The sequence below is a fragment of the Carcharhinus amblyrhynchos genome, chromosome 14, assembly GCF_965287045.1.
Source record: "Carcharhinus amblyrhynchos chromosome 14, sCarAmb.v2.hapA, whole genome shotgun sequence".
Classification (NCBI taxonomy): domain Eukaryota; kingdom Metazoa; phylum Chordata; class Chondrichthyes; order Carcharhiniformes; family Carcharhinidae; genus Carcharhinus; species Carcharhinus amblyrhynchos.
This window is the reverse complement of record NC_137337.1, coordinates 62,129,288-62,144,778: the sequence shown is the minus strand read 5'-3', so window position 1 is coordinate 62,144,778 and position 15,491 is coordinate 62,129,288. Positions and strand designations below refer to the sequence as shown.

At 41.4% G+C, this 15,491-nt stretch overlaps 1 protein-coding gene across 1 annotated transcript in view; it reads right to left on the bottom strand.

Annotated features, from left to right (window-relative positions):
- The window catches only part of dnajc17 (DnaJ (Hsp40) homolog, subfamily C, member 17), a 167,854-nt gene that overhangs the window by 76,455 nt on the left and 75,908 nt on the right, over positions 1–15,491 (bottom strand). Inside the window, exons 7-10 of the mRNA XM_080202991.1 lie at positions 14,758–14,807; positions 13,797–13,874; positions 9,162–9,242; positions 4,941–5,078 (exon numbers count right to left, since the gene is read on the bottom strand). Coding sequence (XP_080059117.1) covers positions 4,941–5,078; positions 9,162–9,242; positions 13,797–13,874; positions 14,758–14,807 — 347 coding nt within the window. The remainder of the gene's footprint in view (positions 1–4,940; positions 5,079–9,161; positions 9,243–13,796; positions 13,875–14,757; positions 14,808–15,491) is intronic.

The following is a 15,491-nucleotide window of genomic DNA, read 5'->3' as shown; positions in this document are numbered from 1 at the left end:
CCCAACTGATCAAGGTTATGCTGTAATTCTCAATAACCTTCTTCACTGTCCACTATGCCACCAATCTCAGTGTCACAGGCAAAGTTACTAACCGAGCCTACTAAATTCTCATCCAAATCATTAATATAAATGACAAATAACAGTGGACCAGCACGATCCCTGAAGCACACCACTGGTCACAGTCTCCAGTTTGAAAAACAATCCTTTATCTGTTGTCATCCAATCAATTTTGTATCCATTTGGCTACTCCACCCTGGATCCCATGAGATTTAACCATATGCAACAACCTACCATGTAGTTAGTACCTCATCAAAAGCCTTGCTAAATTCCATGTATACAACATCAACTGCACTGCCCTCATCGACCTTCTTGGTTACCCCTTCAAAAAACTCAATCAAATTTGTGAGACATGATTTTCCACTCACAAAGCCATGCTGTCTCTAATCAGTCCTTGCCTCTCTAAATACCTGTAGATCCTGTCTCTCAGAATACCTTCTAACAACTTACCCACTACAGACGTTAAGCTCACCGGTCTGTAGTTCCCAGGCTTTTCTCTGCAGTCCTTCTTTAACAAAGTCACAACATTTGCCACCCTCTGAACTTCAGGCACCTCGTCTGTGGCCATCAATTATTTAGATATCTCTGTTTGGAGACTTGCAATGTCCTCCCTAGCCTCCCACAATGTCCTGGGATACACCATCAGGTCCTGGGGATTTATGTACTTTGATGCATTTTAAGACTTCCAGCACCACCTGCTCTGTTATGTGTTCAGTCCTCAAGATATCACTACTTATTTCCCCAAGTTTCCTAACATCCATGCCTTTCTCAACAGTAAATACTGATGTGAAATATTCATTTAGGATCTCACCCAACTCTTGTGGATCTGCATATAGATGACCTACTCTCTACTCTCTCCCTAGTTACTCTTTTGCCCTTTAAGTATTTATAGGATCTCTTTGGATTCTCCTTTGCCTTATCTGCCAAAGCAATCTCATGTCCCCTTTTTGCCTCCTGATTTCTCTCTTAACTCTGTCTTAACTCCTACAACCTCTATACTCTCCAAGGGATCCACTTGATTCCAGCTGCCTATGCATGTCATGTGCCTCCTTCTTCTACTTGACCAGGGCCTCAATATCCCGAGTCATCCAGGGGTCCCCAGTTCTGGGGCTGGGTTACTTACTGGAGTATAGACAGGATGTTTTACTGAAGACTGCAGCGACATGTCATTCAATTTGTGAATTTAACTCTAATTGAGCTGATTATGCTCTTACTCATTGGCTGAGCCACCTGTACAAACCTACCCTGGATTATTGAAGTAAATACAGCCCAATATCCCAAGTCCAGTTGTCAAAAACCAGAGATGCCCAAAAACTAGATTTTTTTATAATGTAAAATCCATCAGTTTTAATTGAAGAAAATAATTTACCTGAAAAATTAATTTGAGTTAGCTTATTTGTTTGGTATGAAAAGAAATACCTGATGATTCTTAATTGATGGTTAAATCTGGAAGCCTCATGCTCCCTATTTAAAGCAGGTGTGTCAGACTCCCAGCCTGCATTCAGCAGGGAGCGACTGGAGCGCTAACAGTGTACAGATGTATGGTGTAAATAAAGTAACTTGTTGATGTGTTTTTCACATCCGTGGAGTTACTACACAATGTTAATTTATACTGTAACCATAAATTGACTTCCTAATCTATAGACTTCTTTCCTAGCTGGTAACCTACCCTTTATCAACCAAGAGATGTCTGATTTATACATGTGTCTTTGAGACAGACTCAATTAAGCACATCTGTAGGCTAACGGTGGAATAACACATTGTGTATTGGGTGATATAATGGTCCTCTTGTTAGAGTATATCACCCCAAATTTATCATCAGCGACATTATTGGATGTTCACATGCAGAAAGTCATGTGAAAGTAATACATCTGCCTGTGGTATTTCCTCATGGACTGTGGCAGAATTCAACTCCTTAATGTCAATGTCACGCTTACAATAAATGCACGATCCAGTTGTTCGTCAAGAGATCCTGCAAAGGGGACAATCAGCCTGCCGCAGTGAACAAGCGCAACAGATCAAGCTTACTCCTTCCTTTTTTTTGTCTATCCGTTGGCAGGACAGCCTTCAGCAACCTGGGTAATACACTCTGCAATTTCCCCCTCTGAACCTTCTTGCATCACCCAGCCCACAGGATCCCCTTTTTTAAAAAAGACTGATCGAAACTCACCTCTTCAACCAATTCTTTGATCACAGGGGCAACAAGGGTTGGACGTGAACAAGAAGAAAAGGGAACATATCTGTCCAACCCCAAACATCTGTTGTACCCTCCCCTTCCCAGTTTTGAAATTAGTATTCTTTTAAATCTAGGTGCGCACTGACATGATGTGGAGCCTGACTATTTACCGATTTTGCCATTTCCCATGACAACCTATTTCTAAACTCGACTGACTCCTGACCTTGCCCAACTTGATCCCTTTCCCACCCCACTTCTCTGTGACCGCACGGAGAGACTAAGATTAAACAGCAACATACTTCAAGCTAAGGTCACCCTCATTTCACCATCAGAGCATATTGGTGGATGAGTTCCATTATAAATAAATGGATATCCCTGGCTTTCAAAGAATAACAGGATAATAAGCCTCAGTGCTCATATATCAAACATCCTCATCAGGTTAAAAGACAACATTGCAAAATCAGGATTATAATCACAAGGTGAGTATTTCAGGATTAATGATGAATTTCAGGATAATATAGCCATCAATAGAGCTTGAAAAAGCCAAAGGCAGGATTGTTGAGCAACATCAAGGATCCACCCATAGTTTGACCGAGGTCGTCACTCCTCCACTGTGTCCTCGCTCAGAAGCCCTGGCAGAGGAAGACCTAGGTCTTGGATAGGTGGCGAGGTCCCATCACATCTGGCTACATCCAATCCTTCTCAATGAACCCGAGGTCAAGACAGCATAAAACAAGTGATTGAGTTATATAACCGACCCCAGATCTCAAAGACCGGTTACAGCAGGCTGTTCGAACTCGAAAGACCTAGCCTTCAAATTGAGATTACGAAAGCAAGATAGCCAGTTTGCAAATTCAGCCAGGAAGTTCTCCTCAACTTCTCTTGGGAGATTGGGTGCACAAACATTCCTTCTTCGATCCCATCTCCCCGAATTAACCAGAATGTCCAAGCTACCATGTAGCATGTACCATTTTGCCCTCCAGTTAACTGGTCTTCTCAACCCGTGAGAATATTTTCCCCAAATTTACTTTATCAATACTCCTCATAATTTTAGTATTCTCTTTGCAATGTATGCACACTTGTCCAAGTTAGCCAATTTTTCGTGCTTTGTTCATAGTCTGGAACATGTTTAACAATTAATTTGCTTTTCCTTTAGGGCATTTGCTCTCTCTGTGGGGTGGTGGGCTAAATAATTTACAGGCCAATCAAAGTTGAATTGCTACGGAGGAAAAATTTTGTAGGTGACCAGATGGTTGTAAATTGTAAGTTTTATTAAATTGAAAACATTACACTATATAAAGTACAGCGGTGAGCCTCTTCCAGGCTACAAATTTACTATGAGTTGATTTCATGGAGGTTAATTAAGTGGCTTTTTCTGTAAGGTTGAAACCTCACGAATTCACATAGATGCAACTTACATCGCTACTGGGATAAATCTGGATCTGCTGAATGTGGTATGTACATGTTACAGACAGGAGAGGATCAGTTTAAACACTACTGTTATTCTCTTGCCACTTGTCTCTAAACAGGAAGTGTTTTAAATTAGTTGTTTTTATGAATAAGCAGCAGTATGTTTTCCCAACCCTTTGCTTTTTGGTTGCAACTTCCCATTCCACGTTCACACGGTAAGGGATGGAATAGAGAAAAAGGGGATTTTCTAGTACAAAGACCAGACAGAAAATGAATAGTGGTTTATGTGAGTTTCAGAGTCAGAGTCCAATGAAAAATTCTTTCATGTAGGCATTCAAAGATCGCTTGGCTGGAGGCTGGTGTTGTAAGATTCACATTTTTCAGGTGACGTTGATGTTGCAAGTTAAAGTAGGTACACAGAGATGTTGTCAGTTCTGTAGGCAATGATATGAAATCTTCCAGCAGAGTCAGGTTAGATGGGCAAATGGTCCAACGTAGACAGAGTTTGCTTCTGTGTGGCTGTTAAATAGCAGACTGGCTAAACAGTTCCCTCTCCATAGTGTCTTCAATAAAGAACGTTTATCCAGCACCTGGAATTTGACTTAATTTTTCAGGGGTGATAATGGGCCTTCTTGGGTTGAAGAGTTATGTCGAGAATCTGGTGTTGGAGAAGCCATTGTCTTAAGGAGACCCATGGGCTCTACAAGCAAGGTTGGCTTAATAAAAGCAAATGACATTCACGTAGCCATGAAGCAACATATGCACACAGACTGACATGCATTCTTGTGCACAGAAACACAGAGCTCCCTGTCCTTCAATGAACCAACAATCTTCTAAGATGCATTACTATCAACAACCAGGCTGATGGTTTTTTCTCTTACAACATGCTGATATTGTAAAGGGGCCCAATATGGCTTTGGATTCCAAGTTTAAATAATGCCTCTAATTTCAATATATGGAACAGGTTTATAGCATAACTGAAGCATTTTGCCTGAAGTATGTGAAGCCTGTGCCCCTCACAGATGTTTCAGGTATTCATTTAACATTTTTGAAGCAAAATAAAATTTTCCAGTTTTCTTTCTCTCCTGTAGGCACTGATTTTGCTAAGATCTAGTTCCATGCTGCTAATCTGCCTCCAGTACCTTGCCTCTCCATTCTCTATCTGAATCCAGAAAAAAATGTCACAGCAATTCTACCAATAAGGGTCATACAGCCAAGTTCATTACTGTCTCCATCCAATATCTGCATGCACCCTGCTACAAAAGGCCAGGCTTATAAGTCTGTAACATTATCCTACCTGGAACAGGCTAGGTGTTCTTGTCTCCAAAGATGATGATGCAGCATTGCTTGTGGTGTTTGGAGGGGGTGGTCCTTCTAACCAGGAAATCTTCAGTGGATTACTTGTTAGACCCGTCTCATTCTTAAATGCAAGCTCCTGTTCAAGATGAAGAGCAAGTTGATAACTTATTAGACCTGATAGCAATTGGTTGTTTCACCTACATAAGCCTACAGTAAGGGGACCGCAACCACTAATCATTTTACTTTTTTATTCATTCATGGGATCTGGGTATCACTGGTTGGGCCAGCATTTATTGCCCATCTCTGAGGCCATTTAATAGTCAAAGAACAAAAAAAAAACAAAGAACAACACAGCACGGGAAACAGGCCCTTCGGCCCAACGAGCCCGCGCCGCCGTCCCACTGTCTCAGTGTCCTAGTCAACCACATTGCTGTGGATCTGGATTCGCATGACCGAATACAGACGGGATAAGGATGGCAGATTTCCCTGCCCAAAGGGCATTAGTGAACCAGATGGGTTTTTATGACAATCAACAACAGTTTTATCACCCATTAAGGAAACTCTTCTTTATGCTGTGTCAGGCCCCAACCCTAAATTCCACCTTACGTCATAAATCAACTGGGCCTCACAATTAGCAAGTGAGAAAGAGATGGCTTTTTTCCTTTCCAGAGAGGAAGCCTGTGGCATTTGCAGGACATTGCTTCGCATGAGAGAATGGCAACTCAGCCAAAGTTGCTAAATTAAGCCTCCGTTCTCCTCCTATTTTGTATTTGTTCAATGGGCGAGTTCGCAGAGGACAAAACATTCACTCATTTTGTCCAAAAACAACAAAATCATATGTGCTTGATCTTATGAAATGGATGGCACAATGGCTAGCACTGCAGCCTCACAGGGCCAGGGACTAGGGTTCAATCCCGGCCTTGGAGTTTGCATGTTCACCCTGTGTCTGGGTGGGTTTCCTCTGGGTGCTCTGGTTTCCTCCCACACTCCAAAGATGTGCAGGTTAGGTGGATTGATCATATTAAATTGCCTCAGTGTCCTAAGATGTGTAGGTTAGGGGATTAGTGGGGTAGATACTTGGGGTCACGGGGAACAGGTCTGGGTGGGATTGCCCCTTAGTGTCGGGGATTACGTGGGGTTACAAGGATAGAGCCTGTGTGGGATTGTTGTCGGTGCAGACTCGATGGGCCGAATAGCCTCCGTCTGTCCTGTAGGCACTCTGCGGGATCCTTCGATCATAAAATAAAATAGTATCACTAGCAAGAACAGGTTTTAAATCATAAAAAGCAGGGCTTCTCCCTTGTAGCTTGTTTGGTAAATGTGCAGATCATGATTCAGTCTGTGCTGGGGAGGCGGGGGGGTGTATGTGTGAGTGTATAGAGACAGCTTCCTCATCATTTAATTCAGTGCAGGAGTGTCCAACCAATTGTCTATGGGGGGGGGTCATGCAAACTGACACTGATGTTTTTAATGTGTCTTAAACACAGCTTTGTCCAGTTTGAATTTAGTGTGTGTGGAGGTCTGAAAAGGGTTATGTAGCACTTAAATCTAATTAGTGGATCAGTACATAAGTAGCAGCTTGTGATATAGGGGAAATCACTGGTAATGTGTAATTAATTAATGGCAAAAAAGTTTACAGGCAGGATTTTCCCTGCATGGCTAGGGAGCGAAATCATGGGTTCTTTCAAAATCATGCTTTTTCTGTTTCTAGGCCATTATCATCAATATGGTATCTGGTACTTTGCATCAGAAGTACATGCACATGCTACAAACTCCATTGCAGAACTTTAAAGGGTCTTGTAGAACCCAAAAACACAGTTTTGCCCTCAGCATCTGGTCCCGTTTGTGAATCTTGCCAGGTACAAATTGTGTGTCAGAATTCCCAATGTAACAGCATTGACTACAAAAGTACTTCACAGTAGTTGAAAGAAGTACTTTTGTAAGGTTGTGAAAGGCATTCTATGAATCAATTGTCAGGAAAAGGGGGAGCAGCATAACACCATTGACTCAAGGGAGGAGAGGTCAGCACTGACCCAGCCATGGATGGTGGATAGTTAAGAGTCCTTTATTACTGAGTACTTCTTTTCACTATTATTACATCCCACACAATTCTGATTGTCTCTCCCAGCCACAGGCTCAGAAATTCATAATATTATCTATATTCCAAAAATTTACAATACATTGAGTCAATCTCGGTAAAGTGACATAAATAAACTTGTATAAAATGACATCTCACAATGGAGCCATCAATAACATTTCTGCTAAAGATTATGTTTTCTCTTTTTATCAATTAGAAGAACTATCTTAGATGAAATATGACAGCAGCAAAAATGGATCATGTGCTTGTTTAGAGAAGTATACAGATTCACAGTTCAATACTATTTAAGTTTAATAGCTTACAAATGTCATTTAAATTCATGTTTAGAAACTGATCTTAATCGACAATAGAAATGTGATTATGTCAGACTAGAACGATGTTTGCAATATGTCTTAGGACAACTGCATGCTGGAGTTCTAAATGGCTTTTTTTTAATATTCATTTGAAAACAATCAAAACACAAAGCAGACTCTTCAGGCTGAATCACTGGGGTGGGCTACTTTGGTCATAAAGGACCAGGCCAACACCTTCAAAGGAGGAGAGGTCAGGAAGGGCTGGGAGCCATAGACACTGTCAACTTAAGGCAGGAGCAGTCAGGAGGGAATACTCTAGGCACAACGATATTGCTTTATTTTATGTCCTCTAGTCCACCCCTCAAACACTATAGCGAGGGGAACAACAGGCTGACTGAATACCTGTGTCCTACCAGGCTTAGATGCAGCCATCCTACTAGCAGTCACTCAATCTGAAAGTATTTTCAATAAACACTGACAAAAACACTACATTCTTATTATTTTTGTCCCCTCCTTTTCCAAGAGCATCAACTTGTTTCAGCTTTACTACTCAGCACCACAACTTTTCTAGTAACTTCTGTGAGTGACTGTTCTTCAACAGTGAGAGTGGGCAAGGTACTGGAACACAAAAGCCACTAGAGTCCAGCCTGATCCTGTGCTCATCATTCATGCGGACTTTTACATGGCTATCATGGCAATTTTTTAAAAAAAATATTCATTTGTGGGCATCATTAACTGGCCAGCATTTATTGCCCATCCCTAGTTGCCCTTGGAGGGCAGTTGAAAGTCAACCACATTGTCGTGGCTCTTGAGTCACGCAGAGGCCAGACCAGGTAAGGACAGCAGATTTCCTTTCCTAACGGACATCAGTGAACTAGATGGGTTTTTCCGACAATTGACATTGATTTCATGGTCATCAGCAGATTTGTAATTCCAGATATTTTTTATTGAATTTAAATTCCATTGTCTGCTGCAGTGAGATTCAAACTTGGGTCCCCAGAACATTAGCCACATTTCTGGATTAATGGTCAGCAATAACCTTATTAGACAGTTGTCTCCCATTGGAGGTGGAATCCTGGCTGATTCTTCCCTCCACTCTTGGCACAAACCAGAGACAGTGCCTCAACTCTGCTTTCCAATCCAACTCCTATATTCTCTGACTTTCTTGTTAATCCAGAATCAATCTAACTTGACTTTAAAACAATTCAATGATCTGTCTCCAATAGTCTCAGGAGAACAGGATTCCACTTACTAATAACCCTCAGAGAAATGAGTTCCCCTCATCCCCAGTCTTAAACAGGAGAACCCCTTATTTTTAAAAGGTGTCTTCTAGTTCCAATCTCTCCCATAAAGGGAACCATCCTCCCTGCATCCATTCTGCCACGTCCCCTCAGGAACCTATATGTTTTGACAAGGAAAGGATGTAGGCTCATTCATTCATTCAAAAGATAATCTCTTCATCCCAGTAATCAGTCTAGTGAACCTTCTCTGAACAATTTCTAAAGCACTTATACCTTTTCTTAAGTAAGGGAACCAAAATTGTACAAAATATCCAGATGAGGTCTCACCAAATGTACAAGCGGCGCTGTTGTAACAAAATTTCCCTTTTTGAAATGTTTCAACATTTTACTGAGGACTTAATGCTAGCTGAGGGGGGTGGTTGGTGGTTTTGAGGGGGGTGGTATTAGTAGTGGTTTGGCTATGCCAATTATCTTTTTGCATGCATGGCACAGTTAACTGACTGAAGTCTCTGGTGAGTATGGAGAATGGGAAGGTTATAGCAGAACCACACAGATCATGTGGAAAAGAAGATAGCTGCCATACTCACAGCCGTCTTGGTCGAGGAGAATTCCACAATAGCGCTGCCTTTCTTTTTACTGGATATGAGCAAGTTCAAAACTTCTCCATACTGCAGGAAGAAATATTCCTTGATTAGTATCTGATACCAGCTTAGTCTAAGTTTCTGCCAGTATTGGAAATTAAGCAGCATAAACTTCAACACAAAGGAAAATGTTTGGGGTAAACAGTTAAACAAAACATCTATTCAAGCAACGGCAAATGCCTGTGAATCGAGTTGGCAATTAAAAAAAATTTAACGTTAAGATTTGATGTCAGTGCTACTCTTCATTGCCCCTACACTTATTACCTTCTTCCTGCTTGCATGGTATTAAAACTTTGTTCTTGTGCTCACTTGGTGGGGTGGTGGTGGGGAGGGTGAAAAAGAGAGGAATATGAAAAAAAGGAAAAGAGTAAAAATTAAATAAATACAGAACTTGAAATATTGTATAACTCTTTCCATGAAACTATAAACAGCATTGAATCTGCTTCTTCCACAGGAAACTATTAGTGTCAGGGTGGTCTCTGATGTGGAGTATTGGGCGGAAGGGGATTTTTAGCAATGGAAGGGGAGAAGGGTTGGTTTGTGAATTCCTTTCTTTGATTTATTTGTTTTGTGCTCTCCAGTCACTAACATTCTGTTCCTCATTTTTCCCATTGGAATTCCTGAACTGAGAATACAAGCTGCATTTGCTAAAATCAATGCACATATGAAAGGTTAAGCCTCTTCAAAAGTGAAGCGTGGGAGAAGAATAATTCCTTAAGCAGTTGTTACCTGGAGTCTGATAAAATTGAGCATGGAATAAATAGGATGCTCGTTAGCTTTAGGTGAATAGATGACAGGACTTCTGCCATCCTGCAATAGCTGAAGGGCTTTGAATGTGATCCATTACTTCAGGTGGGCTACTGATTATTACATCTCATTTATATTGCTGTAGATGGGGTCCTCTGTTACCCATCAGTTTTCAAACTAGACCTCAGATGCCCAATCTCCCAGATGTCACCAGATTTCAGTATCATTTTATATTTGCCAACTGTGACATAATGGGCAAGATTCTCTGATCTCATCATACACGCCCCACAGCCAACGAGAATAGAATATTTGGTGCTCAGCCAAAATTCCATTCACTGCCGTGGCACAGGAGAATCCCAGCCGCAGACGAGGTTGGAGGTTTTTGACATATGTCTATTGCTCTAATAACAAATGTCTTTTTCTGCAATGGATAGCTAACACTGTCTCTCAAACAGAGGGACAAGGAACCTTAGAGCGAGCGTAATATCTGAGGTACCCTCCCCACATGGAGAGGTTTGAAAATCAATCCTAGATGGAAATATTTGGATTTCTCCCTTCCTCTCTAAGCACTGTACCTCTCTGGGATGGCATCCTGTGATGGTCAATGCCATCTGGTGCCTACAGAAGATTCAGCAAACAATTTGACCACAGAGGGATCATATTTGAGTCTGGTATAATGCTCAGTCACTGTCCATATGTAAACCATTTCAACAAACTGATGTGGGAAAGTGTCAGATTCCAGCTCTCCCTTTGAGCTTGCAGTCACTGACCCAGCAAATCAGCATGTAGTGTGTTTACCCAACATTGAGCAAAGAAAGCATCCATCTTGCACCATATAATAATTGAACATCAAGAGGTCTACTGGGACCTGGTTTCTGAGAGATAAATAGTTCAAAATGGGATGATAGACAGTGCTGAAAGATCAGGCAAAAGTTGAAAATCAGACTTTAAAAAGTCAGTGCTCAGAAGCTTCATAGTTGTTAGAACGGAATGCTTACAGGTGATGTCAAGTTTACATATTAAATGAACTCGTACAAAAAACCTGAATGTGATTTCCTTGCAGATGGCTAGCTGCGAGATGTTCGACATTCATAGCCTTTCATAGATGGCAGAATTTTTAAAGCACATCACACTGCCCAACTCTATCCTTTGTGGGGTTAATGATTTTTTGCCCGACTGACAAACATGCCATCCTATGGTTTATAGCAGTATATAAATCTTACAAGGCAGCATTATCACATGAAAATCTTGAGTAAAGACAAATTCTTCAGGTGACATATCAACTAAATGACCTGCATTCTTTTTGTTCACAAATAACCTCCAGTCCTATGAATCAACGTATTTTAGTTCAGTTTAATGTTGCTTCACATCTGAATCTTTTTGCATGAAATGCTTACCCCTACAATCCCAATTCCTCAAAGCTAGCAAAAATTGCAGTTGTTGCATGGCATGGTGGCACAGTGGTTGGCACTGATGCCTCAATGCCAGGTTGAATTCCAGCCTCAGGTGACTGTGTGGAGTTTGCACGTTCTCCCCATGTCTGCATGGATTTCCTCCGAGTGCTCCCACAGTCCAAAGATGTGCCAGTTAGGCTAATTGGCCATGCTAAATTCCCTCTTAGTGTCGGGGCAAATAGCAGAATAAGTAGGTGGGGTTATAGGGATAGGGCCTGGCTGGGATTGTCGATGCAGACTCGATGGGCCAAGTGGCCTCCTTCTGCACTGTAGGGATTTCATGGATCTCTATTTCTGAATTCAAAAATCTCTTGCGATGAGGGTCAACTTCATTTGCCTTCTGAACTACTTGCTGCACCTGCATGCTTGTTTTCAGTGATTGGTGTATCAATTGGTGACAGTGCCTTGGAATTGATTCCTGTTGACTGGTAAGAGCTGAAGAAAAAAAATCAGATATTTCATCTCAGTGAGTCTGAAAATGCTCGATTTTATCTGATTTTGGAAGCTAAGAGGAATCAGCCTGGTTACTACTTGGATACACACCAGTTCAATGACCTAGAATACTGGGCCACAGGAAAAGTGCATAAATATTTCAGCTCACTCGTGCCTGCTACAGGACAATTTTTATTAAAACCATCTACCATGGTAAGATTTGAGCCAGGGACCCCAGGTCATTGCACTAAGTTGGTAGATTACCAGTTATGCAAACAATACCACTAGGCCACTGGACCTGGTATTTCTAGGCAATCTCCCATCCAAAATTTAATGGCATCGAGGGGTATGGGAAGAAAGCAGGAATGTGACATTGAGACTGAGGATCAGCCATGACCATATTAAGTTAATTTTTATTAGTGTCACAAGCCAGCTTACATTAATACCGCAATGAAGTTCTGTGAAAATCCCCTAGTCATCGCACTCCAGCACATGTTCAAGTACACTGAGGGAGAATTTAGCATAGCCAATGCGCCTAACCAGCATGTCTTTGAGAGGGGAAACTGGAGCACCCAGAAGGAACACCCCCCCACCACCACAAAAACAGGGAGAACATCAGATTCCGCATAAACAGTGACCAGGAAGCCAAGAAACAAACCAGGTCCCTGTGAGGCTGCAGCGTTAACCACTTGTGGTTTTCCTGTAGTGCAGCTCAAAATTATCACGAAACTGGCTGAGGTTCGCAAGGGGTAGAAGGGGGCAAATTACATATTAAATTACGGAGGAGTCTTAAAGCGCCAAATGGCCTACTCCTGTATCTAGTTTCTATGACTTGAGTACACGAGCAAGGGTGTCTTACCGCAGCTGTACAGGGCCTCGGTAAGATCATACTTGCAGAGTAGTGTGTGCTGTCATGGCCTCCTTACCCAAGAAAAGATATATTTGCCACAGAGGGAATGCAGAGAAGGTGAACCAGGCTGATTCCTGAGATAGCAGGACTGTTGGATGAGGAGAGAATGGGTTGACTGGGTTTGTATTCACTGGAGTTTAGAAGAATAAGAGGGGATTTCATTGAAATGTGTAAAATTCTGAAAGGGCTGGACAGACTCGGTGCAGGGATGTTTCTTCTAGCTGTGGGTTAGAACTAGGGGTCACAGTTTTAAGGTATTAGGTGGTTCATTTAGGACTGAGATGAGGAAAAACTTCTTCACCCAGAGGGCAGTGAATCTTTGAATTTCCCTACCACAGAAGGCTGTGGAGGCCAAGTCACAATATACTTAGAAAGGAAACAGATTGACTTCTTGAGTCTAGAAGTCTAAGGATATGGGGAGAGTCAGAAGTATGGTGTTGAGATTGAGGGTCAGCCATGATCATACTGAATGATGCAGCAGGCTCGAAGAGCCAATGACTTGCTCTTGTTCTTATTTTCTTTTTATGCTCCAAAAATAGGATAGAGAGTAAACCAGCAACTGGGAAATTCTGAATTCAAGTTCTACCAGGGCAAGCTGTAAAATTTAATTCAATAAAACTGATCATTTGTTGGCGAGCATCAGGAAAAACGGCCAGATTATTCAAACAACATAACTGGCTCATCAGTATATTTGATTTATTAAAAATGATAGATTAAACCTGTGGGACAGAAGGATAAGCTGATAGATGGGTGGGAAGAAACTTGTACATAGAACCAACACCAGCAAGGGTCAGATTGACTAAATGGCTTGTACTTAAGCTACACATTCCATGTAAGGGTAGATGAATAGCACGGATTTAAAAATCTTGCAGAGGTGGACAGTGCTGAATTGCTTTAAACAAGTTATTCAGGTTTTTTTTAAAAGCATAAAAAGTGATCACAGTCTTAACTGACAAACTTGAGTGTATGCTAGGAATTAGTATCGGGGAAAGTGGGAGGGAAGGCCTCTTGAATGGAGAATTCTAGACAACAACATACCTTCTTCAAAATTGAAAGGAGATATTCATGAGAGTAACCACCGTTTGATTCATCATCCTTTTTACACTTCCATTTCAGCTATCAAAGAGACAGAGAAAGAGAAAGAATAGATCAACAAGGTAACTCTTTGTTACCACCACTCTACTATCCCTTCATTCAAGACAATAATGACTGACAGAAAATGGGCTGACTCCAAATCTTCGCCATTCTTGAAAGGTAGCACCCTGCCTTCACTCGATACTGTGTGCTATCCCTGGCTGAAATCAGTAACACATCATGGTTAGTGTGAAACTGCATTTGAATACATCAACAATCACATCACCTCTCCCACATCAATCTAACAGGACTTTCACTTAGTTTTTTTTGTCTGTTGTTTGAAACCAACCCCCAGAAGGACGATCATCCAATTGCACTATGAAATTAATTTTGCGAACAAAATAGAAAGCTAGTTCTCTAGTCTCTATAGGGGGAAGTTGGGACACTAATTGGCTTCAATGGATTCGGCAGAAAAACAAATCAGCTGGAACCCTCATCTCTATCACAGATAGCCAGGTAATGACAAGATTGTGAAATGTTGATTGTGATGCACCTGCCCGCCATTATTCATGCCAAGGTTCATGCAGGAATAAATACCCTTGCTAAAATATTGGAGGGTTATTGACACTATTAGAATCTTGTCCCACTGGAGTCTGTGCTCTCAGCAGAGGATTAAGGGATCAATAGTGGAATTGAGAACAAAATCAGGAAAACGTATAAATATATTTAGGTCTAGGGCCCTAAAGTGGTTTCTGCTTAAAGATGAAAAAGAGGAAAATTCTCAGGATATACATTTGTATTCTTAGTTGCCTGGACTCACTGCTCTTTAGAGGTTCTCCCATATATTCCAACAATGTGGACCTGAATAGGAGTTTCATTCTGTACACATTAACACAGTGAGAATTAGTTCATTGGAAAGACTTACTTTCAGTTTAGGGGTTGAGCTGTTTTTGGAATCGGTTTTGCCATCAGAGCCTAGGATATTACAATGAAAAACATTAAATTACATAAAAATAACAAATACGTTTATGGGATGATGTACTAACATTGCCCAATCTTCCAATGCACGTTGTTTGCAGATATCGCTCAGTCAGAGCAACTAATTCAAGACAGCAAAATAGAATGAAGCTAAAATAGTTTACCATTCTGAGTTGAGGGATTTCTATCCATTTGAATGCATGCATTATTATGCTGCACTATCATTGTGAGTTCCTCACACTCATACTACCTGCTCTGCACAAGAACCTAAGAAACAGAAGCAGGAGTAGGCCAATAGGCCTTTCAAGCCTGTCCCACTATTCAATATGATCATGGTTGACTTATGCCAGCCTCAGATCAGTTTCTATGCCATTTCCCCATAGCTCTCTGTTCCTCCATCTATAAAATACTTATCCACTTCCACTTTAAATACTTCTAATAATCCAGCCTCCACCACTCTTTGGAGCAGAGAGTTCCTGAGATTCACCATCCTCTACAAGAAAAAATTTCCATGCAACTCACTTTTGAATGACTGGCCCCAAATCTTGTAACTATGTCCCTTTGTTCAAGGCTCTCCCACTCGTGAAAACATCTCACCATCTCCCCTGTCAAGCCCCCTCAGGATCTTGTATGTTTGAATAAGATCATCCCTTACTCTTCTAAACTCCAAGGAATACAGAC